Genomic DNA, 11,745 nt, shown 5'->3' with positions numbered 1-11,745 from the left:
ATGTAATGTAGTTTTCAATGGAAAGAAATTTATACGGGCCATTTATAATTATATTCTCAACTATATATTAAAAATATATATTTTCATGGACTAACTTAAAAGTAGGAATGTATTCCTAATTTGAAGGACCGGTCTAGCATGACTAACTTTATGAAATGGATGGAGAAAGTAACATGACTGATTGTATGCCAAAAGAAATACTAACATGTCATGTCATTTTATAAGAGGAACCCAAGGTCTACATTTACCCAAATAATATATCACCGATTCATACTGGTCCTACTAAATTTCAGTTTTATTAATAAATTTGCTATTATTTCTAAAAAAACTAGCAAAATATTAGTAAAAAACTATTTTATATATCCCACTATAGAACAAAATGGTGATTTTTGTAAATTCCATCTATTTGTCTCAACCCTTTCTTTCATTCCCCTACTTCCCCTATCCCATGCAAAGAATGCCAATTTTGGTATTCTAACCAATCCATTTCACTTACTTCTTTAATTATAACTTCTTCTTTTTATTGATAATCTTAGAAATTTTGATAGTGATCACACCTTTTTCTTTTTTTTCTCCACCTAAAATAAAAATAATAATCTACTAGTCCAGGTTCCAACCGAGTCAACAACACCCCACACAGCTAAGAACCAGCCCCAGAACTAACCTCCTCTCACATCCCAATTTAGACTTAAAAACTTTAAATTTAAATCAAAATTTAAATCTTAAATTTGTCTTTTGATTTTAATATAGAATACAACAGTTATCTTTTAACCTTTACTTATCCATATGTTAAACGGTTAAATCTGTCATCGACTTAGTCTTTATACGCCATCTACGCACACGTGTACGGTTCTCCTTTAATTCCCATGAACCCTTATATTTCAATTTATCGTAGCGGAATATTCCTTTCCGAATGACTCTAGGGATAGAGACATCGAATTCGAATGAATTCAACTTCTGTATTGCAATTCAATCTCTCGCCGACGATATCGCGTACAAATTCTCGCGTATTTTTCGTAATCGTTATCTCAATTATTTATTTATAATAATAAAATTAGAAAAATAAATAATTGAAAAACGTTAATGAGTGTTCTCCGTTTTTATGGGACACCTATAAATACCGTTCGGATCTCTTCTTACTTCAATACAATCCATTAAACACTTTCATTCTCTCTCTAGAAGTTTCAATTTTTTTATCTTCATCAATGGCGTTTAAGAAAACCCTAACTCAGCGTCTCTTAAACATCACCAAAATGTCGTCGCAATCTCTTTCCAACTGTCGCATTTCGTCTTCTTCTCTTCAATCACGGATCCCTTCCACCGCCGCGAAGCGCGACATTGCCCCGGAGCCCGGAGACGACGGTGTTTTCCGTAGGTTTCTCCATAAGAGAGCCGGTTTCCTACCGGAGGTCCGATCTCCGCGTCCTACCGGGGATAGCCTCATCCAGAAACTCCGGGAGATGGACATTGCGAGAAACCGGATCCGGTTGGACGGGTTGAGTCCGCCGGAGAAGGAGGAAACGGCCGTGGAAGTCCAAGATGTTCGGAAATTGTTGAGAGCGGCGCAGCTTGAAGCCGTGAAGTCGAAGCTGAGGAAGATTCAACAGAATTGCGTGACGTACTCGGAGTTTATTCAAATGTGCGGCGAAAATTGCTCCGATCAAGAACAAGCGAAGCAGATTGCGAAAATACTGGACGATTCCGCAACTGTAATCATCTTAGGCGACGTCGTTTTTCTGAAACCCGAACAGGTAAATTTAATTTAATTTTCTATTAAGCTTTAATTAATTTTTGTTTTATTATTTCAATTTTGTTTTATATGTTGCGTTGTGTTGTTGTTGTGTATTAATTTGTGGGCTGATACAGAGTGGTTCATGATGGAGAATAATACTATTAAGATCCAAAGATAGGTTTCTGAACTTTCTATCGATTGGCGCATACTTTTTGTTGAGTATAGCTAGGTTTAATTTTAGGCCGTGAATTTGAGATGGCTGAAAACTGATAAGGTTTTGTGGTTATTTTTTCTTTACTTTTGAACAGGAAATTGAGAGTTTGTTGTTTGCTCAGATCTAAAACGTGTAAAGGATTCTCCGTTTGAGATGGTAAATTAAGGGCTGCCGAAAGCCCTTACTCTTTCACACCTACCTCCATTCAAGGAGGATTTTTTTTTTATATTTTTAATTTATTATTATAGTTACAAAAAAATTACTTTTTAAATTTGACAATTTTTTAAGTTAATTGAACAATTCATATATCTGGGCTATGTAGTGACTAGATTAATCAATTGTTCAATGAACTATAAAAATCAATTTTAGATATATACTCCCTTATTCTTAAATATAAATAATAAATTAATATATTATATACATTTGAATTTTTGGTTAAAAATTAATTTTAAAAGCTAAGTTTTTCAGAATAATAATATAAATAATTGGGCATTTATTACAATCTTATCTGAATTATACTTTAAAAGCTAATTTTTTCAGAATAATAATATAAATATTTAATAAGCTTATCTAGTCAAAATTCCTTTTAAAGTTTTATGAATTATTTAATACTATATACACATATTTTTACATAATCTTATATTAATAATGGACACTTGAGTAATTTCCTGTAGTGTAATATTAATGTGTACATAGGTTTGATTTTTTTTTATAAATTTAATCACATGAAAATTAATTTATATTACATGTTAAATAGAAAATGATATTTTCTTGGTGTGAGTGAGTTTCACTTTGAAATCAAAATAAGTAAATTTAAATTAATTTACAATATTATACTATTAAGTTTTAACCGCGTGTGTGTAATATTTTAGTTTTATTCATGTCGTTTCCTGCATTTCACTACTTGGATGTGTAAGTGGGGTGTCCATATATTCATAAATTTATGTAGTTTTATTAATAATAACTTGCGGAGGAAAGAGGTTTGTGGAAGTGGATGTCCATATATATATATTCATAAATTAATATATAGAGGCAGATCAACTTGTGCAGTTGTGCCAACAAGAAAATAAAATGATTTATAAGATAACTGACCAAATGATTAGTCAAAAATATATTATTAGATGTTTCTTTATAATAAATTTGAGTAGCTGTTTTTGAGATAGGTGTTAAGTATTAGTACTAATTATTAAAATTTGTTGATATTTGACACAGTTATACTTTTTTTTTGTTGACAAAAGGTATAGTTGTTGATAAATTCATATTTTTTATTTTTATGTTATTTATTATGATTGTCGCATGGCAAAAAATTCTGTGACAAATCTTAGATTTGTGACAGGGTGTGTATGTCACATTACATTGCACGCTAGCTATGTGACAAGGTGTTTATATTATTTCAATTCATAGATTTTGGCCAAGCTGTATATGGCTAAGGCGACTTCCTGGAATTCTGTAACTTTATTATATGTTTTCTCTATCTTGCTACCTGTTCTCGATTTGCAGGTTTTATTTGTTTTCTTTTTCTTTCTTTATGGTGGAGCGGCAGAGAATCAATCTGCTAAGTTTCTCCCATCATAGATACATGTTCCTAAAAGTCAGGACCTTCATGAATGGGGGATTCTTTTAGTTTATCTCCTTCTTTATTTTAATTGAGTACACGTTTGCTCTTTTATTTTATTCAAGTTGTGTAAAGATTACACAATGTTTTAGTATTCTTTTCTCTTACGCTTCTTTTGGGTACAAATTCAATTACCAAAGTTTTACTGTAATTACAGCAAAGTTGAGAGTAACAAACAAATAAAGATTGAGCTATGTTTACCCAAACTCTCTCAAATTTATGATGCAGGTAGCAAAAACAATCCAGGCTCTACTCCCTGTACCAGGTCAAAAACCTAATGATGTAGAAACAAAAGAACTGGAAGAAATGGAGAAAGTGAAAGCTGCTATTGACAACAAAGCGGACTCAAGGGTTCGCCGGGAGCTCTGGGGCGGACTCGGTTTTCTGATGGTCCAAACACTAGCATTCATGAGGCTCACATTCTGGGAACTTAACTGGGATGTAATGGAGCCGATATGCTTCTATGTAACCTCAATGTACTTCATGGCTGGCTACACATTCTTCATGAGAACATCAAAAGAACCTTGCTTTGAAGGTTTCTATCAGAGCCGTTTCAGCACTAAGCAGAAGCGTTTGATGAAACTTCACAATTTTGATATTGCAAGGTATAATCAACTCAAAGATGCTTCGCCATTGGCGTCATCTTCTGAGTTGAATTCAACTACTGTTCATCCATTGAACCAATTTCAGAGAACTTTTTGACCTGTATGGGTCGTTGGTTGGTAATATCAGTAACTGTATGCGATTATTACTAAGACAGTCACAAAAACCGTAGTAAAATGAAAATGGTATTACGAGGGTGAGATAGAATTAGGTGCGGCTTTATGTACAATAGTTACCGAGTCTTTTTTTTTTGCATTTTTGTTTAACAACATATTAACCTTTTTGAATACTTTGCAATCACCTGAGACAAAGAAGCTTGGGTGAACTCTAATACAGTCTAAACAAAGTTCCCTTAATTAAATTTACCAACAAATTTGTACATACATCTATTTGCCATACATCAACCATAGATAGTTCTAGATACACAAGTTGCAAAAACAAATCCCTTGAAATCTCTTACGAAATCCCCACCCTCAATCATCAAGTACACTACTAGCTTTAAATATATGCAATGTATTTGGTATAAATCTGTACCAAATTGTTTTTGACTCTCTTTTTTAGGACAGTAATGTGAACACTCCCCCACTCTTTGAATTTTTTTGGTATAGTACTAACATCTAACAATCCATCATGTCATGTCTGTTTATATTTAATTAATTAAAATTTTAAATTGATTTTTGTTTTTAGTATTCTGCTGAATATCCAACAGATTTAAAGGCGAGATATTGACATTATTGTCACTGCCCTGAAATAATTTTCTCAAAATGCCATTTGTTGAAAAAAAAAAATCTCAGGATGCCACTTTTTTTTGTCCTGTAGTGTGATTAAAATATTATTTGACAGGCTCCTCCATCCTAGATGGCGGACGCCCCCAGAGGTGCAGTTGGGGTGCGCCATTTGGGATGGAGTGTGCATTAAAATATTTTTGTTTTGTTTTTTAATTTCAGAAAATATATTAAATGATTATAATAACTTTTTAATATTAAAAATTAAATTAAATATTATATTTAATAAAAATATATATATTTAAAAAAAATTAACTACTTTGATATATAATATTTTTCATAATTATTTAATATTAATTAGTTATATTTACTTTTACATATAATTTGTAATAAATATATAATACTAATTAAGAATCATTATTAATAATAATTAATTAATTAAAATTTCGAAATTATATATTTTTCTGTAATATTTGTTATAAATATTTAATATTACATAATATTTCGAAATTAATTTAAAAAAAGAGAAGTTTCAATTTTTTTAATTGTGATGTAATACTTTTAATAAAAAAGAAAATTAAGGATAGTTACAATAAATTTATTAAGAATAAATTTTTTAATCGATGATTAGATATTAATTTTAGTAAACTTTATAAATGAAATAAAAAATATAGTTTCATATAATATTAAGTAAAAACGATAATTACAATGAAAAGTAGATTTAAAAACAATTAATTGCGACGTTGATTGAGATCTTCATCGACGAAATGACTACCAGTTCCACATCTTGCACGTACTCGAACGCGGTGACCACGACCTAATGGTTGTGTTGAGGTAGGTATAGTAGGGGCGTTAGTTGATAAGGGAATATCAGTGGTTTGAAGAATGGGTGGTTGCTCACGAAAAATTTCGAATGCCTCAAAATTTTCGAAATCCATACTAGGAGAAAAGTTATTTAATATTTGTGTGAATGAGGTTGGGTTTGGGTTTGAAGTTTCTATGTTTGCGATGTAATAGTCGTTCACATCGGTGGTTGTTGATTGTTGATGTGTAGTAGAGTAATCAAAGTTAGGTGGTGGGATGGGTGTGTAGTTATGTGGGGGGCGTATGTATGGTTGTTGTTGGGTTTGAGAAGTGTAGTGTACTGGGTTTTGTGGTGTTTGGTATGGGTAGTTATTAGGTGTTTGTTGGGTTATTGTGTGGAAGTTTGGTTGTTGGTATGAAGTGTGTTGTGTTTGGGTTTGGTAGTTTGGTTGATGGTATTGGGTGTTTTGTGTTTGTTGTTGGTAGGGTTGTGTATATTGACCTTGTGGTTCATGTTGGGTGGAAGTTGAAGTTTGTGTATAATATTGGTTGGGAGGGATTCTTGTTCCGGGGTTTCTTAATGGTGGTCGTGGTGCAGTCGACATTTGTGATGTGTTACAATGTTGGCGGGGGTCAATAAGTAGTTGCTCAATTGACGCGTATTGTAATGGAAGATGTCGTAGCCAATTAATATATTCTCCGGTTGGCTTCATTTCTCCCTGAAACGTTACCCCAGTCAAACACAGTCGGTGTCTGTTTTCCCAAAGTTGTTGTTCGTTTCTATTCAACGTTGTGTAACTATAATTCCATGACTCTTGCATAGTCATGGTATGTTCTTCTTGTAGGCATTTAGGTGGATTGGGTATGTCTTGATAATACCCAAATTGCAATTTGACCCTATCTGATTGATGCATTTCAACGATCCAAAAGCACAAGATTGGTGTTGTTGCGCTCCAAATCAAATGATCATCATTCTTCAAGGGGGGGGGGGGGGGTATCCAAGATACGGCCTCCATATAAACTGTGATTGTATTAAAAGAAATACGTAAGTTTACCATTTATTGTTTGAGTGTCATGTAATAAAAAAACTAGTCAAACCAAAATTACGTTTGTTGATGACATGTGATCGAGCATGACACGATACCCATCAAGGTAGTGACGAGGATTTCTAGAGCAATTTTTTGTTGGTCGAAGCCCATCTAAAAAGTAGAGCAGTATTAAATTGAAAGATTAACATCTTATATGACACAGAGAACAGAAATGTAAAGAAATGAATTTTCATGGAAATATTAAGACTTACATTGATGCATATGGATGACTTGGAACTGCATAAGTAATTGGTGCTATAAATGGTAATCGTGTAAATCCCCATGTTTGTAGTAGAATAACACACCCCCCAATACCATCAACATCAACGTCAACTGCTTTTCATATTTCCCTATATAGATACGCTAACACAGCTGATCCCCAACTATATTCACCACACTTACCCAAATCCTGAACAAATGGTATCCACATACTATGCACATCTTTTGCCGATTTATCAGGGAATAAAGTTAGGGAGATGCACAATATAATATAAATTCTTGTGTATATAATGAGTTCGTCATGGGAGGTATTCTCAGATATTAGAGTTTCTTCTAGTATTTGTTTTAACCAAGAGATACGAACACATCTACCTTTAATGTGATTTTCTGGAGGTTGACGGCCCAAAAACGTGGTCCATGCACTTGCACTAATCTCGGATGGTCCTACGACGGCTCTCCCATTGACGCGTAGACCCAAAAGCATACTTACGTCTTCTAAGGTTATAGTGCACTCACCGGTTGGGAAGTGAAAAGTATGTGTTTCGGGTCTCCATCGTTCAAGTAGAGCATATATGAAACTTGTATCAATAAATATATCCTTCAATTTTACGATGTTTGCAAAACCAGAGGTATCCAAAAAAGGTTGAATATAATGTGGGGCATCAATTAACTTATGATTTCGGGTTCTAAAAGCTCTTTCAGATTCCACCTGATACATGTAGAGAAAAACAATAAACAAAATAACACATACATAATATATTTTTATTTGTTAAAAAAATAACAAAGCAAATGTAAAACAATTATCAGAATGATAAGTATCACTTACTAATGCTTGAACGTTATCACTAGTTCCCCTATGTTTATCACCCATCCAAAAAAAAGGAGTTTGAGACATATTGAGATTTGTGGTAAAAATGATAGAAGCAAGAGTTGTGGTAAAATTTAGATGATGATAGAGAAGTGAGTTGTGGTAAAAATGAAATCATGAAGGAGTATTTATAGATAACTTTTTATGACGTGTTCTAGTTTTCACTTTTACATAATGATACATTTCATCTGCAGTTCTACGAAGACTTACATACAACTCTAATGGCCCTAAGTTAATGAAATTTAAATAATTGTCAAACATTTCACGTACATCTTCATCATTACAAATTCGAATTTCTTCATACAGTAGCATGCCATTTGAATTGATGTATGGTTTTCGATAGCGCAGAGCAACAATTTCTCTCTCAAACTCGGTAACACGAAGTATCTGAGTTTGGATGTCGTCAAAACCAAAGCTTTCCAATAATCTGATTGATATTGGATCAGAAATAACATTGCAAGAATCAACTGTTTTAGATGATTTTGGTTTAATAATGTATATTAAACCAATTAATAGAGCCATGTCGGTAGCTGATAGTTTTAAATTTCTCAGGTCTAGATTCTATACTGTGTTTGATAAGACCAAACATGCAGTATATATACAAGTTGGTGGACAAATGTAGAAGAAAATGCCACACGCCTAGGTTCTCCAACCAAGACGGAGGACACAAACTACACGCCTAGGCCTTACATGCGCGCGCTGTCCTAGATGGCAGACCTTCACGTGTGCGCCATTTGAGACGAAGGGCACCTGCATGCGCGCCATTTGAGACGGAGGGCACATGCATGCGCACACCTTTTGAAATGGCGGACCCCAATGCTGCTAATGTCTCCCACGCCTTGTCACTTCGTCTCAAAAGGAGGATGCTAGCATACTTTTCATATGTAGTTTAGGTCCTCCATCTCAAATGGAGGACGCATACAACGTCCAATTTCCAAACGGCTCTTGTATATAATTGAAGTTTTAATTTTGAGATTAAACCATACACACAATGGCTCAAAACAATATCACAGTTCAAATCCATTATAATGGAAGTATTTTTCCAGATGTTAATGTCGGAGTCATATTTCAAAACACCAACGTTCAACAAATCAATATACACCCCAGATCCAATTACATGCGTCTAAAAGAAAGACTCGAAAACAAGCTCCAACAACAGATAACCGATATTTATTATCGATATCCATGTTTTAATGACGGTGTTAGCATCGTGACTTATACAACAACGAAAATAGAAGACGACAATGACGTTGGGTTAATGTTCCAGTGCCATTCAACGTATAATTTGTCAAATGTGATTGAGTTATACGTATGCTTAGTAGACAACGATGAGGGTGATCAATTAACGTATCCGACCCAAACTTCTCAATCTCATCAATATCAAATGAGTCAAGAGACTATACTGTCGTTGACACCAGTTCCAGAGACTATACTGTCGTTGACACCAGTTCCAGATGAGGATGTCGGGGATGATAATGACTATGAAGAAGCGAGGTATTTAGAAACGCATAATCTTTTCAGTGGAGAAAGTGACAACTCAGACAACGATATCCTCGTGGTGCATCAAGATCAAGTGCAAGATCTGTACAATCCACCACTACACATGAGAAATCCCACATACTCACTTGACGAAGAAGCATCAATTTTCGAAACCACGGAGCCACTACAGATAGAGGGGGGGTTGCTTGGCATGGAATTTAATAGCAAAGAGGAATGTGTATTCGCCATTCGCCAATTTCACATCAGAAACTGTCTTGATTATTCCGTTTATAAGTCTGATTCTAAACGACTCATAATCAAGTGTGTTAACGAAGAATGCACCTTCAAATGCAGAGCATATGTAGGGAAGGGGAGTGGTAATTGGGTGATCACTAAGGTTAGCGGTCCGCACACATGCATGTCTTCTACAATGTCTCAAGATCATAGAAAACTTGACTCTAATCTAATATGTAACAGTATCAAGTCTCTAATCAACAGTGATGCCTCACTGAAAGTGAAACACATCATCGCTCATATTCGGGAGACATTCAACTACACAATCTCTTACAAAAAGGCATGGATTTCAAAGAATAAGGTTATCGCTGCTATTTATGGAAACTGGGAGACTTCATACAACGACCTGCCGCAATGGTTGTTGGTCATGAAAACATTTCTACCAGGTACTATAATAGAACTCGAGACCCTTCCTATATTTTCAAATGAAGGGACTCAAATCAGTGGTGCTAGAGTTTTTCACCGCCTTTTTTGGGCTTTCCAACCATGCATCAAGGGTTTTGCATTCTGCAAACCGGTGGTTCAAGTAGATGGCACATGGTTATATGGAAAGTACAGGGGAACTTTGTTAATGGCTGTGGCACAAGACGGAAATAGGAACATATTTCCAATAGCTTTTGCATTGGTAGAGGGTGAAACCGAAGAAGCATGGAGTTTTTTCTTGAGAAATCTTAGAATGCATGTGATACCACAACCCAACCTATGTTTAATATCAGATCGACATCAGTCAATAAAGAGTGCCTATAATAACCCGAATAATGGCTGGCAACACCCTCCCTCCTCACACGTCTATTGCATCAGACACATAGCTCAAAATTTCATGAGGAAATTCCGAGACAAGGAACTTCGGAAAAAAATTATTAACATGGGTACCTTCCAAAAAATATCTTTGTTACCATATCTTGAATTAACTTCTACATACTAATTTAGTTTTCCTTTTCATTTTCAGGGTATGCATTAAATGAGGCAACATATGAATACTACAGGGGAGAGATACGTAAGGTTAACATAGAAGCGTTGCAATGGATAGACAATATTCCAAGAGAAAAATGGACGAGATCATTTGATGGAGGGAAATGTTGGGGTCATATGACTACCAACCTCGCAGAATCGATGAACTCAGTTTTAAAATCCACACGCAACCTACCTATTACCGCTTTGGTAAAATCAACATATTATCGAATGGGCACACTGTTTGGGAAAAGAGGACATGATTGGACTAAAATGTTGGGTTCTGGCAAACTGTTCACTGAAAACTGCATGAAGGGAATTGAGGAGGAAGTAATCAAATCAAATAGCCACACAGTCATGCAATTTGATCGTGAGAGATTCTGCTTCCTGGTCCAGGAGACTGTTCATCATAGTGACGGCAGACTGACTACCCATTACAACGTCGACCTTCAGAATCTTACGTGTGAGTGTGGAAGATTCCAAACGTTTCATGTCCCTTGCTCACATGTTATTGTAGCGTGTTCAAGCATAAGACAAGACTATTCTGTGCATATAGCTGACGTGTTCAAAGTTGTAAACGTATTTAAGGTCTACGAGGAAAGTTTCGTCGGGATTCCGACCGAAACAAGTTGGCCACAATATGAAGGTGACACGGTATTCCACAACGACCGCATGCGGAGAAACAAGAAAGGTCACCCAAACAGTTGTCGGATTAGAACTGAAATGGACAACGCTGAAAAAGAAAAAAGGAGGTGTGGTATTTGTCGAGAAATAGGACATATGCGCAGAAAATGTCCAACCAGGCCTGGCCCTTCTACTTAGTTATGTCTGAAGTTTTAGTATATTCAATCTTCATTATATTTCGTGTATTTCCTTTTTCCAAAAACAAGTTCTATTAGAAGCGTAACATTATCTTCTACAACACAAGACAGATTACAACATAATAACAACTTCATCTAAAGATAAAAAAACTACAACTATTCCAACACGTTATAACAACTAATCACTACAACACCTTTGATCATATTATCATTTTAAACGACAACAGCTAAGACAAGTGGATCTTCAACACCTCGACTAACCTCTCCACTATGCGCAGAAAACATACAAGTAACATCCAAATCATTTTCTACACGATCCCAATAATGCATGT

The 11,745-nt window shown here is 34.9% G+C and overlaps 1 protein-coding gene across 1 annotated transcript; it reads left to right on the top strand.

Moving 5' to 3' along the window:
- The first annotated feature begins 1,135 nt into the window (after positions 1 to 1,135).
- Positions 1,136 to 4,547, top strand: LOC127074531 (calcium uniporter protein 2, mitochondrial). Its single transcript, XM_051015860.1, has 2 exons — positions 1,136 to 1,751; positions 3,790 to 4,547. The coding sequence occupies exons 1-2, from the start codon at positions 1,206 to 1,208 to the stop codon at positions 4,261 to 4,263; spliced, it is 1,020 nt and encodes a 339-aa protein (XP_050871817.1). The 5' UTR covers positions 1,136 to 1,205; the 3' UTR covers positions 4,264 to 4,547.
- The last annotated feature ends 7,198 nt before the right edge of the window (positions 4,548 to 11,745 follow it).

The sequence above is a fragment of the Lathyrus oleraceus genome, chromosome 4 (genome assembly GCF_024323335.1).
Source record: "Lathyrus oleraceus cultivar Zhongwan6 chromosome 4, CAAS_Psat_ZW6_1.0, whole genome shotgun sequence".
NCBI classification, from domain to species: Eukaryota; Viridiplantae; Streptophyta; class Magnoliopsida; order Fabales; family Fabaceae; genus Lathyrus; species Lathyrus oleraceus.
The sequence above is the reverse complement of the archived record's forward strand: the minus strand, read 5'-3'. Positions and strand labels throughout refer to the sequence as shown.

Excerpts from the sequence above, each read along its gene's own strand:
- LOC127074531 (XM_051015860.1), top strand. The coding sequence starts at position 1,206 with ATGGCGTTTAAGAAAACCCTAACTCAGCGTCTCTTAAACATCACCAAA. Across the intron at positions 1,752-3,789 it reads TTTTTCTGAAACCCGAACAG|GTAGCAAAAACAATCCAGGC; the intron begins GTAAATTTAATT and ends TTTATGATGCAG.